This window comes from Bombus pyrosoma, linkage group LG7, assembly GCF_014825855.1.
Source record: "Bombus pyrosoma isolate SC7728 linkage group LG7, ASM1482585v1, whole genome shotgun sequence".
Taxonomy (NCBI): domain Eukaryota; kingdom Metazoa; phylum Arthropoda; class Insecta; order Hymenoptera; family Apidae; genus Bombus; species Bombus pyrosoma.
In genome coordinates, this window is record NC_057776.1 from 19,764,423 (window position 1) to 19,781,053 (window position 16,631).

At 39.0% G+C, this 16,631-nt stretch overlaps 1 protein-coding gene across 6 annotated transcripts; it reads right to left on the reverse strand.

Annotated features, from left to right (window-relative positions):
* Positions 1-3,215: 3,215 nt before the first annotated feature.
* LOC122569763 (zinc finger protein 699-like) lies at positions 3,216-15,116 on the reverse strand. Of its 6 annotated transcripts, XR_006317572.1 has the most exons (5): positions 15,020-15,116; positions 14,798-14,916; positions 14,294-14,410; positions 4,978-5,146; positions 3,216-4,835 (listed from the first exon to the last, which is right to left on the reverse strand). XR_006317572.1 is itself a non-coding variant. In XM_043731322.1 (4 exons), the coding sequence occupies exons 3-4, from the start codon at positions 14,366-14,368 to the stop codon at positions 8,602-8,604; spliced, it is 2,973 nt and encodes a 990-aa protein (XP_043587257.1). In that variant the 5' UTR covers positions 14,369-14,410; positions 14,798-14,916; positions 15,020-15,116; the 3' UTR covers positions 6,982-8,601. The 6 variants fall into 6 exon arrangements, 3 of the variants coding, with proteins under 3 accessions (XP_043587257.1, XP_043587258.1, XP_043587259.1); XR_006317573.1 differs by lacking the exons at positions 14,798-14,916; positions 15,020-15,116 and adding an exon at positions 14,683-14,704; XM_043731322.1 differs by lacking the exons at positions 3,216-4,835; positions 4,978-5,146 and adding an exon at positions 6,982-11,499.
* Between the last annotated feature and the right edge of the window lie 1,515 nt (positions 15,117-16,631).

A 16,631-nucleotide genomic window follows, 5' to 3' on the forward strand; every position in this document is an offset into this window, starting at 1 on the left:
CCTATCCCAGAGTTTTCATTGCGTATCGCGTATCTCGTATCGTGTATCGCCTATCGCCTATCGCCTATCGCCTATCGCCTATCGCGAGCCAGCATGCGATATCGTCGCACGAAACTCTACGATTCGATGCAGCGCAATCGATCAACGACTTCCGGTCCGCTTTAGTGCCTGTTACATTTTACGATCGCGCTTATTACTAGCCAGTTAAGGCGGTAAACTTGGCGCAAATCTACGAACAGGAGGAATTAAAAGTCTCGTATCGTCTCGTCTCGTCTCGTCTCGTCTCGTCGTTAAGGTTCTCGGGATACTCGGATACATATTCCAACTTCTAATTTCGATCGCGTTTCCCCTACGAACATAAAATGTCCGAAAAAATATCAGCGTTCGGGAGAAACCTGCATTTTCAACGTTTAAACTTGCAGATTTATTCCCGGACACGGTAATGCACGCCAGATACTTGTATTCAATTACCACCTAACTTTTCCACTCGATTCCTGTAACACATTCAATATTTATCTTCTTGAGAAAGTTGCAACTAGCTGCTTCTCAAGGATCCAGACCGGATTATTAGGAATCGTCGCGCGCTGATGCTCCGTACATATCCGAGTTTTAAAGTTTCGCGAGCGTAAACGGTGCCATTTATATCACGATCCATATCGGCGACGTATCGATAAACCTGCCATGGAAATTTCATAGTCGGTAGCGAGCAGAACTACAAGCAACATCCGTGTATGGTAAAGAGGCGTTGTAGAAAAACTTTCTTTTTTGCCGACATAAATATACGCGTTAAAGGCTTGCTTCTTGTCTCCTGATACATTTTTCTTCCCCATAAACATAACTATATGCTCGTTTGCTACCTTGCTATACTTTGTTCTTTGCTCTTTCCCGCGCTTTTCCACAACCCTTTCAGACAGCTCGATGTAAGATTATTAATGTTCGTAAGATCTGGCCCGTGGTGGATTCGAAGACGGCTGGTGGCAACCTAGGCTATTCTATGTACGTATAGTACGAGTGCCGTTTGATAAAGGGGCTCAGAGGCAAGATGGATGAGATGAGATAAGACCGCCTATGTCTGTCTCGACGCAACTAAACAGAACGAGCAGGGAGGAAAGAAGAAAGAAAAAGAAAATAAGACATTGAACCGTCATAGAAAGAACGACGATCCTTCTTCCGAGCACGGAAATGTTCGCGCTCCCAACGGGGTTGAGACTCCCGCCGACGATTTAATTAAAAATAAGGCAACTCGTTAAGTTAACAACAGCGATCTTATAAAAGATCCCGGAGATCCCGGATATCCAGCAGTTGATCTTCTTTGATCAAGCCACCAGAGTGAAACGCGTGTGACATCTTGGTAAAATGCGACGTGATCCTTCGTCGGATCAGACTCGTTTATCTTCTGTATAAAACGGCCGTGAATTCCAAGCAGCCGGCCCACTCGAAAATACCGATCTTTCCTAAGGATTGTGCAAACTTACGAACTCGCGACATACTGCTTAATAAAGAGAAGGATTTTATCCTTCCAATGGTCGCAGACTGAATTCGAAAGAAATATGGCACCAATTTACAGATCAGTTTACCATTACAGTCACTGTAAGTCACACGGCCACTTTTTCATTTTGATCGCCATCGTATCATAGAAGGGCGCGAAGGGAAGTAATTAAGACGTCGTTTAGCAGAGGCATCGCTCGTATCGGCTCACTTCGGGTAGGACACTTGCCATTTCGAACAATAAATTCACGTCCAAGGATTGAAATTAAGTTCCTAATACCGGTCTTGCGACAAAAAAGCGAACTTACCTTCGTCCCCGATTTTCTCATCGAGGTCGTGCTAGGTTTCGCTTTGTCCTACCATTCTTCTTCTCGGTGGTTCCGGAAGCGGGCCACTCCGTCCCATTCGCTATATAGATAAGAAGCTTACCGACCGAGGATAATCGAACCGCATTCAATTTTCTATTAGACCTCGCCTCGATCGTTGCCAGGCCGGAGTCGAAAACCGCATTCGACTCCTTTTTCTGCGAAATCATCGCGGCTCGGGTTGTCCAGACAAGGTCTTGCGCGCTCCATTTTCGAATCGACGGGATAAAATTGGATTTCAGAGGAATGCAACCGAAGAAGTGCATCTTCAGCGTGGTGATTCCGGGAGAAGCGGCCGATTAAGCGGCCGGTTAAGCGGTGCTTAACCCAATTATCGCAGGGAATTTAAGATAATTCGACTCCTCTTTTTTTTCTTTCCTTCTTCTTTTTTTCTTTTTTCTTTTCTTTTTTGTCAGGCGAACTAGTTGGCGGAAGTGGATTTTAAGTCAAGGCGAACTCGTTAACCACCGCGTTACTTGCCGCGTTGCTTGCAAAACGGCGCGAACATGTCGACGATTGGTTGGTTTGCCCGATTGTAAAGCACGATTAAAAGATACACCCGCGAGACAGCTCCATTCAATTAATATTTCTCATCTGGGTGCCCGGATCTACGGGCAAGACAAGCTGATTTTCGCTAATCCGGTGCATCATTTAGATCTTGCAATCGGGTGACAGCCGTCGTGACGCGGAAACCCAATTTCAAGGATGGAACTGGGACGAGCACGCACGGCCCCGCGACGACACACCGAAGATCAATCGTAGAATTTGCAAGTGAAATGAATGTAAGAGCATGCATGGGAAACGTACAAACGAGTTTTCATTTTTAACACTTCGTTTTCTTCTCACACTCGCTGACCATTATTTCTCGTAGTCATCCGCGCCGTTTCTGCTCTACGTTATGAGGCGTGGTAGTAGTCGGTGATAGTGCTAATTGCTATTGTAGAGGCCGCGATAGGTTCTGCTGCTGGTGTAAGATATGTCGCCGCTGGGGTACTGCTGCTTTTCTTCTCATTTTTGTATCGTGGAAGAAAAATCGGACTACGATCACCGGGATTTGATCCCGAACGTTCGTAATCTAAAGCTAAGTTCGTAACCACTGCGCTGTCGTCATCCGACACTGGTTGGTGTCGTCCGGTGATATTTGCTGTCGAGTGCCGCTGTCACAGGGATCTCGGAATACAGCGCTAGGATAATCACATACCATAGTCGTCATCAAGCAGTAGCAGTATACCTATGCGACCGGCATTCAACGATAACCCCACCACAGGAACTAAACGCTTGATATAAAAAAACCTCCCAAGTCAGCACTCGACACTCTATTCTGGTCCCTTCTGTTCTGTTTACGACACTCTGTATCTTTGCTCTGTCAGTTTATATAATAAATTTTGCAATAATTATCATAATAGAAGTACCAATCTCTCACATTACGTGCGGAACGAGAAATAATCTCGAACCGACGTGACACCGCCACAGTTATTTAACGCGTATTTATGTTTGTGTATTTTTAACATATAATTTCGTTGTTGCAATCTTTTTGTCTTCTTGAAGCTATCACTGCGCTAATCGTTACGGTTAGGAAACCGAAGGAAAACAAATTAGACGCGTATAGACATACGAATTGCAAAGCTACTAAAATTCTTCTCGGAAAATGTTAGCGACAAGACCAGGAAGTCAAATAAACCGTGATTGTCTTTGACTTTCTGCTTCGAATTAACAGTTGGAAAGTTCGGATACAAGCCGCTCGGAATATACTTTCAACGTGTACATGCATATATGGAATGTTTTCATAGAGTACAAGCGAAGAACCAGTCCCGACGAGCTGAAACTTTGACGTCAGAATTGCGTGTAACAGAGAACGTGGTAATGTCGCTCTGTCGTCGATCGACTATCGAGCGGCACGCTGGTCGTGTTCGCACAAAATTATGCGACACACCGATCTCAAATCTGCACGTTGACGTTTCGACACTTCTGCTCTAATTTATCAATCACCTTGTCTCTAATTCACTATACGACGATAACGAGAATTAAAATTACGGTAGTGCCCGGATATACGGCCAGTAGAGACGTACGAGAACTTGAGAATTACGGGTACCCGATACTCTTATCAGGTTCGAGTTGTTCGTTATTAGGGTCGGGTTTTTGGAAATTTGGAGAACCGTATAAAATACCGACTAAAATTTGTTGAACATGACCGTTGGAAGTTGCGATTTCTCAACTAAATGGCGATCGGCCAGGTCCAACCGATCGGTTGATATCGCGAAACTTGATTGAATTAACACTCAAGGTGCAGGTAAATTGAATATATCGAGTGTTGGTATAGTTTGGCACTTTATTTGCACTTTTTGGTATACAAGAAGAGTTTGACATTTTGATCACGACGGTTGTACGATATTGTTGAGACTGAATACACGAACGGTACGACGCTCTGATGAAGACTGCCCCCGGATGTTGTTCCATCACCAGCAGCTGCGTCTCGTCCGTACATCGTGACTCTCCGTCCATGGGTTTTCCCCGGTTTACCTGTACCTGTAAAATAGAGATCTGCTGCCCGAGTCACATAAACTGACGGCCATTACAAATCCCGAACAGTGTCCACAAAAAAAAACTGTATCTGATGTACCCTGATTTTAATTTTCGCACTACATATCACGTACTAGGCACTATCCGTGATCGATTTTTCAAACTCGTTAGAATCTGGAGCCGATCGAAAGAGTTGCTGACTCGATCCGAGTATCAAGTATCCGAAATGTTCGGGTTCTCGTACATCTCTATCTACTGACCACGAGTTGTCCCCATCAATGTCTGGAACTGCTCGCTGGAGGAAGGCCTCGGCGTCAGATACGATCCGTATTAACCCCTTCCCGTGCCATTTAGTTCAACGAAACTCGGGCCCAAGCGGTAGACATCGACGTGCGCTAAACAGACCAGACTGATGCTCGTAAACAGTCGCAATACGAACCGAAATGTAGATGCCCGCGATACCTGTGGTATGGTCAATTTTACTCGATAATGTTGTATCTGGTCGCGAGTCAGACTCGCGATATTCATGTTTGGGCCAAAATCTTCATCGCGAGTCTGACTCGATAAAGTACGGGAAGGGGTCAATACAATATGTGTGTCTTACGATATTGATACTCTGAGGCAAAACCGTGTGTACGAGCGTTGCCTATAGACGACGTCCGCGGGATACCACTTGACCATGAGCCCCGCGATGACAAAAGACGCGAAACTGCGTACGAATGTAAAAACTGTAATGTGGAATTGTGTGTCATCCTCTGCTTCGAAATATATCACTGTGAATTAAATTATTGCGAATTTTAATTTGTTATTGTAAAGTGTAATCTTTAATTCTTAAATATATTTTTATTGATAATAATTGCAGAATCTCCAAATACGTTGTTGTATAACACTTAAAGAATCGTACGATCCGGATAACGACGAGGCTGCACCGAAAGATGCAAGTCCGAACACCAGTTTACCTACGCGCAACATACGCACGCTTTCCGTCGCAGCGCTCCGTTCAGTACCGCTATTCGTACAGCCGGACCCGTCACTCCGACGGAGCACACTGCCGTAGCGAGAGGGTTAAATATGTTGCGGAGGGAGAGAAAGCACGATTCTTTTTCCTTTTCCTAAATATATATAATAACCGACTAAGCGGTATCGCTTAGTTACCGCGATATTCGCAAGAAACTGTCGACAGCACACAGTAAATTCTGCGTATAAATGTGCGGCTTCTATGACAGCGCGTGCATCAGTATTGGTTGCCGGTCGCTTATCTTTCGTTTATAAACGATAAGCGCGCGATGTTGATGGCCCCGTGTGCACGATCATAACTTATAACCCTCAATGAAAAGTGAATATCATCATCGATATGTTGGGTTTACGTTTGGGTTAGATTTTTCAATCAGGTGGCCGCAGCGAGGAAGGAATGCCAAACGGGAAATACGGCACACGAATTTCATTCGGGGCCGAGGTGAAAATAGCGTGACTGAAGGACGACAGGATAACAGAGGTAGGTTAGAGCATGCCGTTGATATTATACCCGTGTCGTGTGTCACGTTATCAGGGAACGTACATGTTATCGTAATAATGTCGGCCAGGTTAGAATGCTTTGTCGAGTGTTGTATGGGTAACTGTACACCGCAATATTGATATCGCATCATTTCACGGCACGGAGACGCGTTCAAAGGCCGAGCGGGATTTGTAATGCATGGAATGGGCCGGCACCCATACTCCGGATCTCCTCCGTTGAAATTCAATTCTCGTTAACTTACTGTGCCGCAATTGAAACGCAATACAACCGTCGACCTGATAAATATGGCTAGCCTCCCTCTCACCCCAATTTTGATCAGACACCTCTGGGTTTTATCAAAATTTCCTTTACCATAGGATACGTATTGGGCAGAGATCCATTTTTCTTTAGAGTGCTTTCTATTTTGCCATTAAAATCTATAATGTAGTAAAATGTTTTCTCTACTTTTCGTTCGTGTTTTACTTAAGTATAAGTGATGTTCGGCAACATTGAACAACTTTGCATAAGTTACCATACCGATGAAACTTTACTCGAGACTGTAACTGGTAAAGTTCTCTTTGGAATTCCTCTAATTCGATGTACTTCTCTTTTCTTCTTTTTCACTCGAACGATCCATCTTAATATACTTCAAATTAAATTCGATAGGAGCTTCGGTTTAAATCTCAAAATCCAGGTTATTGGCAGAATTTGTAACATTATATTTCTTCTGTCACAAAGACGCTTCATGTTTCCATAAAGAGGATTTGTTTTAACGCGGTCACTGCTGATTGATCATCGCGGTGAAAACAGGAAGGAAAAGCATAATCCGACAAATACGTCGTTATTTTCTAGTTGATGATTCAACAAAAACGTAGCTTCAATCTTCTAATTAACGTTGCTTGTACAAAACGTTTCGAATCAAAGCGCTGTATACAATGGTACCAGTACACCCTATTTCAAGTCCCGAGTATACAAAGACATAATTTTAACCTCATGTCGCGTCTTTTAATTAACGCGAGTCATACACAACGTTTCGGATGCGAGAGTGTTGGTTCGTACAGCAACAAAGGTTCTACGAGTATCGTGGTTTACACGGGGAAAGAATTTACGTTATTTTCTGGAAAATGTAATTTATTAAACAATATCTACGCTTTTAAAAACAGTACATATCGTACTACTAATCTACAAATCTACAAATTTCCCGAGCAATCTATTAAGTTTACCACAGCTTTCTAATTTTTAGAAAATACAAACGTTAGCTTTTATAATTGTTCAACGGTTCGTTCCGTTGTACGGCAGAACCGGTGAAAGCTCGTGAAAATAGTTCATTTTCCCGCTGTTAAACAACCAATTTATTTGATTACGCGCTGTAACTATTCTTTGATATAAACATCATTTCTTATTTCTTTATAGAAATTCTAATATGGCAGTTTTAATTCGCGCTTTCGTAGCGATACATATCGTTCTTGGTCTCATATTCTTCTCGATTATCGAATTCGATGCGATAGAAATTGAAATATTAATTTACTGAATATTTAACGTAATAGTTCAATTGCACATTACAAAGCATTATCGTTCCCGTACAATTATCATTCGACGTCATTAATCGATAGCTGGATAAGTAAATAAATCATCTCATAATGAAAATTGTAATTACGATCCATATTTAAATTAGTCGTCTGTCAAATACGAAACTTATCATATAATCATTCCACGTGTGATAAACAAAATGAATTTTTTTTTTAATCTCAATATCAGATTCATTAGTAGGTTTGTTCATTTTGTAAGAAATGTTATAAATATTATATCGAGCGGACGTTTAAACGAATAATTATAGGGAATAAATGACCAATATCAGACCAATTAAGAAAAGAAATTGCAACATTTACTTACCCTCGCTTCATTTATTTTCTAGGTTTTTCAAACATTTACGCTGACCAAAAACAATTTATAAAATGTGAAGATCAGCAAACGCGCACGCCGAACGAAAAGCTCCCTTTAATAAAAAATTTTACAATAATGAAATAGGGTAATGATCAACGTACTTGATAAAATACACACGCGCACTCACACAGAAATATATACGTATATAAAAGCACATAAATATAATGCGCTCAAAGAAAAGCAGACAAACTTATTACTCGATTTAATGCATATAGATCTATCACAATTTTCATTAAGCCGTTTCAAGCGGCACTTAGTAAACGATACGATAACGCGATTAGATATCTTTATCTCTCAAGTGAACAAAACGATGTATATTAAATAAAGTTAGAGACAGTATGGAATATCTATATCACTCGTTTTCTGGCTGGTCGTCTAGCCTAGGATGCTTGACATCTTCTGGTTCAACAAACTGAGACCACCGCAAACAATGAACAGGAAGCGCCTAAGGCTGACACCCAAACTTCACTCAGTGCTCGATATTTGAATCGAGCGCAGTTCGTAGTAGGTCAGAAGCGTTGATTTGACTTGTAAAGCATATTTCAACAAATACATCAATACATTTCATACGTATCATGGAAAATACGAATGCATGACTTAAAAAACGCTTTAAAAATCATTTGCTTCGTATGTGTGTGTGTACTTGGCGTGTTTATTGTACGTCTCAATCGTTCTAGGCCGATTCTTCTGCACAGTACCGTGAAAATTGATTGTGAAACGACCCATAAATCAAAGAATTAAATATTCCTTATGCTTTTATTTTATGATTATCTTAATTTATCCAAAGAATCATGAACACGTGCGAAAAGTCTGATCCGATGTATCGCGGTCGAGCGCTTCGTCAGCGGGCGAATCGTGCGAATGAACGTGTAGCTTATGCGCGTGGAAATGTGTTTCGTAGCTGAAGCCTTCGTTACAAGTATCGCATTTGTAAGGGTACAATTTCCATAGTTCGTCCGGATAATGCTTCAACTTGTTGTGATGATGAAACTTGTACATTCCTTGAAACGACTTACCACATATTGCGCATAAAAAATCTTTGCCCTTGTAATAATACATGTTATGCTCGACAAAACGTTCGTAGGATTCGAATAACAAATGGCATATATTACAGATTGGTTTATCTTTCAAAACGCAATCGGAATTCAGCACCCGTCTACGATTCTGCCTAATATGGAAGTGCCGTTCGTGAATTTGAACTTTCCATTTCTTAACAAATCCTTGATTACAGAACTTACAAAAGAATTTGTAGTTCACCGAGCACGAAGGCGTATGGGTAGCAAGCATGTGAAGCTGTAATAATCTTTTAGTGGAAAACATCGTATTACAAACGTTACACTTTTCGGTGGCTGTTCGGCAATAGGTGCGCTCGTGTATGCACAAATTTTGAAATGTTCTGAATTGTGTCCCACAAGTAGTACAAGGAAACTTTGTTCTGCTCATCTTGTCCGCTTGGTAACCCTTTACGCATGCAATCCCATTAAATAGCCTTTTGTTCTTTGCATCTGCATCGAATGACGAAGAGAGAGTATTATCATCCGTAATAAGCGTACTCGGAGCCGAATTATTTTCCAAAGGTCTTGTCGTCTCACCCGGAACATCCAACATTTGTTCCAAATCAGGTGACTGTACTGTGCCGAGTTCCATGTCACTTGGTTCTTTCAAGGACCGAGACAAATGATTTACACGAGGTGCACGTTGTTTATGTATTAAGACTTTCATTCGACGACATACGTTCTCGTGTTGTTTCAAACATGAGTATAGCCAAAATCGTTTGCGACAACCTTGGCATTTGTGTTGTTTCTTGAATGCGTTGCAATTTATTTCAACATCAACCGGTAGCGCGTCCTTTTTTGATCTTATGGTCTTCAAACAATGCAAAATCATGTGCCGCTTCAACAATGCCGACGTGTCAAACTTCTCGTAACACACGCAACATTCCCTTCGTTTAAACACAATATGTTGACGCAGATAGTGAGTTAGTAACTTATTCATGGACGTGTAACGCGCGTTGCATATGCTCGACATGTAAATCGCATGGAACAATTTCATGTGCTCGCGCAGATTCACTTTCAAAGAAAACGATTTTTTACAAATATGACATTGAAATATTTTCTGCTGATCGACCTTAAAGTTCTTCTTAAACTCAACCGATTCTTGTTGAGGTACGGTTAATCTATCAACGAAAGATTTTACAAATTTATTGAATCGCTTTGATGCAATCGTGCCAGCTTCCAAAGGCAAGTTACCTGCCGAGCTTGTCTCACGAAAACCTTCAAATTCCTCTTTCACATTTTTCGATACTGTTTGTTTGAAACCGTCTTCGTTTTCGTTTTCGTTTTCCTTTTCGTTTTCCTTTTCGTTTTCGTCCTCGTCTTCGTTTGACACAAAACTAGCAGGTTCCAAGAATTTGTCGCATTTCTCCAAACGGACCACACATTCTTTACACTTAGCTTCACGTGCAGATCTTTCACTTCGGTTAAACATATAGGGTGACTTGTTTCTTCTGAAAGATTGTCTTGATTTTCCAAAGGTCTCAAACCCCAATAAATCGTAAAAATCATATAAAGAAGAAGGACATCTTCTTACTGGCCTAAGGTTGTAAGACATATTGTGCGAGGTATTAGAGCTTTCAGATTCAGCTTTTATTTCGTTCCTTAATAAGGATATCATTGTTTTGGAATTCACATGAATTTGAACAAATGGTCTTTTCCTAACAGAAGATTCGATTCGCCTAACAGAAGTAGACATCTGGATAACTTCGGAAGCCGTTGATGTCATGTTACTAAATGTCTCGAGCGTTGAAGTTGGAATAATAGTCGCAGCAACAGGAATATTCTCCGTATCGATAACTTTTTCGGAGCTAACCCATTTGTCATTCGGTTTGTCTTTGTACAGCGATATAAAGTCTGTAAGGACCGTCTGTTTCATCCTTTTCGAAGGTGTACCATACGAATCGTTTAACCATTTCGGATGCGTAGACTTGATCTTGCTGCTCGAACCCTTGGTGGGTGTATTGTTTGAACTATTAGATAGTTTCAAAGGTATATTTATTGAGCTATTTACGTTTTCTTGGGAGGGACTGTGTGAAGTATTTGATCCTGCCATGACTATACCATCCGAATGATTCGACTTTCCTAACGATTCAGAAAATGTTTTCGTAATTTTGCTTTCACCAGAAAATATTGCGTTCCCATGCATATGGAATAAATGAGATTGGACATGCCTTTTATAGGAAAACCTTCGGTTACAAAAATTACATCTATATCCAGGCCATTGTTTCGTACAACATCGCATCTTTAAATGACGTATCAACGAAATATGCATACTGAAGATAGCAGTGCAATTATTACACTTGAATACATTACAGCTATATAATTTATTATGCAGTTCCAATAAATGTTTAGTTTGAAAAGTTAACAAACAAACATTGCAACTTATTCTGTTGTTTGAAGGTACTTTATGTTTACTTTTTCGTTTATCAGGATCCGATTTGTTATTTTCTAAATATGTACTTTCTTGAGGAAACGCGGATTCTCGATCTCTACGATAAACGCCATCCGAAGATTCACCTTCAAACGTCGCTGTTTCATTTTCATTCTCTGTATTCGTATCAACTGGCGATAAATCATCGCAGATCTCTGGATCGATTGCCTCTTCCTTTATTCGTATTGCATATTCAGAAGGCTGAAAAAAGATATACAAACCTAATGTAACGAAACATCTAATTCCTAAGAAACGAAAAATCTATGAAACAGTCCTAGTCTAGTAATTGAAGTCGATCGTGCCATAAATATCATGGGTAGGATAGAAAGCTACGTATAGAGCCACTGAACTAGATACTAGAAAGAACGGTTTATGACGCCATGTTTATCAGTCAGCCAGGTTCTACCATTAAAAACATACCATTATAAACATGAAATAACTGCACAAATCCATAATACTACATACATAACAAGAGAGGTGTAAATTTTGTGTAAATTTACGGTTCCATTAGAATTACTAAGAAACTTTTCCTCGACTCCTACCTAACATTTACCATGGGACAGGGCCGATCGATATTTTCAAACTAGTATGTAGTGAAGCCGACTATATTCAACTCTCAACTATATTCAAATGTAAGAAAAATCAGATTCGCAAGCAATACTTTTAGCATGGTTGTTTAACGTTATTTCATGAACGTATTCTTCCAGGTAGCAAATTAGTACAAAGCAACGAGCGGTCCTCCTACATGTTTAGCAAATTGTATATTATAAGCGAGAAATAAAATGTACGACAGAGTGACAAACACCATGCGGAACTCTAAAAATTCCATATCATTTGAAAATATAAAGAAACAACTCAAAGTGTTTAGAAAAATCATCATGAATTGTTTAAAATAGAAATATTTGTGGCCAATTCGGTGGAAAATATTGTAGAATCAATTGCGATCAGTAACAACCGGTGTGAGAAACAGTTAATGGTAGTATCCGGTCAAACAGAAGGAGAACGTGGCTGTCGAAGGTGCTCACATACACTGAAACACTGATGCGATGAACGCATCAACGTTTTTTGTTCTTTTATGATGTATGTTGGCTTGCATCGATGCAGAAAGTAATATATATTTTCTTAATTGGTAAGCAAAGCCATTGGGTATATATCGAGTATATATATTGATATATTGATGCCATTTCATGAGACTTTGGAGTCGATGCATAGCGTGCGTCATTACAATACGTTTCAGCGTGTGCATGCTGCTCAACGAACTTTCTACGCTAGACTATACTAGAACTACTGTTCCAATGCTGTTCGGACAGTAAGGGACATATGCAAAATTCCTTCCTTTCACTATGTTGCCAATTTGTATAAGAATATACTATATACATACACGCACACGCACACGCACACGAATGCAAACGTGTATCTATGCCTCGTTATAACTATGTGCGGAAAAATTTTGTATATGAACTCCTAGCAGCAATATTTTTCATAATGCATACGCAAATTTAAACCTGGGCATAAGAATACACGAGCATTAAAACGGACATACGTTTCACAGTCATTTCGTACGTACGTAGAAGTCACGGCATACGAGCGTTGTCTGTTTTGCGGAGTTGGCAGAAGAATTACTCACGTACTATCAGAACGTTGGCACGCAGACGGTCGAAGCGATAAAATTCCATTTCTCAAAAATAGCGATTGTTCTTGACTGTGGCGTAAACCATGTCTAACGGTACCTTCGGGACCACTGTGTTGTAAAACTCAACAAATATTTCTTTTCAATCTGAACCGACATCGAAGTGCGTTAAAAACTGTATATAATTTGACTTATACAAATATACAACAAAGGAACTTTTTTTCAATAACAAATGATTTATAATAAACAAATCTAAAAATCTTTGCACAAAATAGAAAATTTTTCATTCCGATCCAACTATTCGCTATAGAATAATCGCTGGACATACATAAAAAATACGTACTCATCGAACTGATAACGAATAACTAACGATACGTTCGTGTGACCTGCTCTATTTAAAGTTATACAATACACAACATGCCTCAGCTGAATCCAATGTCCGTACTAACATAAATACATCAGTGAAAAGGTAACGACAGGTTGCCAGCGACGAACGTTCCTGGTACATGTGTGAGTTTTAATCTATTATACGGCTACATATTTTCTACAACATACGTTGTTTCAACGCTCGTATGCTTCAACGCATTAATATGATAAAAATCTTATCTGTAACATGCATCTTTTTTATTAATTCACTTGGTATCATACGAATAAATAGATAACATTTCACGATACACCAGTGATTTACATTAATATTACATAAAACATATTTATATATGTATAAATATCAATTTTATATTCTACAAGCCTAGGAAAATTAATAACTAATAATAAGAACACGAATGGTAAACATAATCAGTATACTAAATATTAACATACTAATTAAAATCATTTGTAATTCAATATTCCTATTTTTATAAAATAAAATATATAAATGAAGTTTAATTGTAAAATAATGACATTCGTATAAACTCATTACTCTATAACGGAGCAATTAAATATTATATTGATAATAATAATAAGCAAGGTTGCATCGATGTTAGTCTTTCTGCATCACTTTAGTATTTTTAATCCATGTATTATTATTGAGCCATAATATATAAACCATAGAAGCAAGAGATCATAGCGCAACGCGTTGGCCAAAGTAATCTTACAATTGACAGATACATTATACAAAATTTTATGTACCACGGTGGGAAATTCTTTCTAATTCAACAATTAAATTTCATTTCTATTACAAATTACAAGTTTGCGTCACAACGACCAAAGAGGCAAATCTTACTTTGTCATATTGAAATAGTTAAAAAAAAGTGGTACATAAACATTAGCTTAATATGTTATATTAACCAAGATTTATAGAAACAAAATATATTATTCAGTAAGGTCAGAGTTCTCTTATCGAATGATGTTTTAAAAGGTACTTACATGTATTTTGCTGCCCAGTTTTATATCCATGAAGATTGCATCAACAGGGCGTACGTAAACTAACACTCGAGCCATTTGCTTTATGAAATTATTATTATTATTAGACAAACTGCTTACCTGTGCACAAAAAAAAAAATCTATGATTATTGAGTAGTAGACTTTAATAATATCCTCAAAGAACAATTCACGTTTTCCTTCAAATATGTCATAACTGTACAATAACAGTAGCAACTTGTAAACGAATATAGAAATTGTATGAAATACAGTTATCAAATATATTTAACAAAACTGTAATTATTTGATAAAAAGTCGTGAAATCAATGATAAGCAGAAGACAATGGAAAATACTTCAGGTTAACGTGTAATACATGATCTTAAAAGTTGTTTACACTCTCTTATTCACTTGCATCCAGAACATGTTTTCCTTTGTTAATTGTTCGCGTCAAAATAGAATGTAAATTTTCTTTCTAAACACATATAAACATGCACAAAGAGAGAAAATACCGTTCAAACTCGGACACCACCATAATCAGCACTATGGGCATCAAAATGGCATCCTCCACTAGTAAGAAACATTCCGCTCAGTTCAGACAGGTTCAGATCATTATCGGTAAGGAAGTAACCTTGAAAATATATTTATGGAGGGAAAGTGTACAATAAAGAATCTTATATTATTTATAATACATAATTCTTCAACAGTTTACTATTAGTATCACCTAATTTTACCTAATCCATTTTGTAAATTACATTTTAATTACGAAACAATATCATATGGTACGTTTACACGTAACGGTATATCAAAAATTGTTTCATAGAGCTACAGCGCATGCGTGTTACTAAGTAGATTTTCTGACTGACTTCACGTTATGTCAAATACAATTTTCCTGTTCACGTTTCTATATAAACGCACGTTACATATGTATGTATATCTGTGCGTCTAAGAAGCAACAGTAACACACGTCAATGAATATCTGATTATTCCTGCGTCATAAGCATTGTAAACATTGCATTTGTATACACACAGGTTTGGAAACTCCAGTAGAGGGGGTAATGCTCTTAATATTCGAAAGTGCGTTTTACAAATCGGTCGTTAGTCATAGCGCTGGCATCGATTTGTTAACACCCTTGTCTGCCTTATCACTGAAGGTAAAGCATATAAACTGAACTGCTTTCCATAATTTTCATCAATATACTTAAAGTAAACATACAGTATTTCATGTGATACAGAAGAATGTTGTTTAAATAAATGTAGCTTTACATAATACAATAGAGTTCAGTTGTAAACACGACCGTGCTGCTGATATATGAAGCGCTGCACGGCGAAGTCTAACAAATTGATTGAAGTGGCTTACTTGAGAAATATTTTCTGGCCCGTAGGAGTCTTACCCACTCTAATGGAACTCTTAAATTTGTGTATACGAACATGGCAAATATGTGCATACATAACATGCGCGCTCACACACACACACACAAATGTACTTACTGTTGGCTCTGTCAAGGGCCATTTTATGAAATACCACTGGTTGTTAAAATATCTGTCAAAATATCTGCTTTATGCGCTAGCGTTAAGGATGAGAATCTTATTGCTCAAGAAATAAAAATGTGGTTAAAGAAAGAGATTATCTGAATCCGATGGACCGTCAACTGGTAAATTACCGACAACATATTTATATGTAATATCATCGGAGATCGAATGACACAGACGAAACAAAGTACAGACTAAACATTTATATCAGTATACATAGACGAGACGTAGAATAAACGTTCGTCGCACGTCTCGGGGCTTTAGGACCCTTTATCATTTTGGTATTATTCCAAATGTTATTACCGACTCAGCGTCTCGATAATATTTTCTCTTCCCTTCAGCACATTATCCAGTATAGCACATTGTTAAATATATAGGTATCTCCTTACCATATCACATCTTGGATACCCAAGCCTTTGTGTCAGTCGCAGATCCGGAGATATTTACTTGTACTCCAATGATCTGAGGTCAATCGAGCCGAACCCTCGACCGGCCAGCCGGCGTTCCCAGAGTCTTGTCCCAATAGTAATAAAAATAGAGGGAAATATGGGACTCTCTAAGAGTGCTGCAGTTCCAAAGAAGTATTGCCCAAAAATCATCCTGGTAACCAAATGATTACTACCTTTTCTTTTATTTTTTCTTTTTTTTTTTTACACGCGGAGAAATCCTCATGGACACTCTGCTGCTGCTAATAATCGACAACAGCAGAGTAGTGTCGGACTCTTACCGACTAAAACTCCACGATGACCATCCTACGCGTATGACAGGAGTGCTTCGGGAACCTTTTACGAATTTTCTTTCCGTCGCACCCCC

Coding starts and splice junctions, on each gene's coding strand:
- LOC122569763 (XM_043731322.1), bottom strand. CDS start 14,368: ATGGCTCGAGTGTTAGTTTACGTACGCCCTGTTGATGCAATCTTCATG. Junction 11,500..14,293: donor AACTGGGCAGCAAAATACAT/GTAAGTACCTTT, acceptor ATCTTTTTTCAG/CCTTCTGAATATGCAATACG.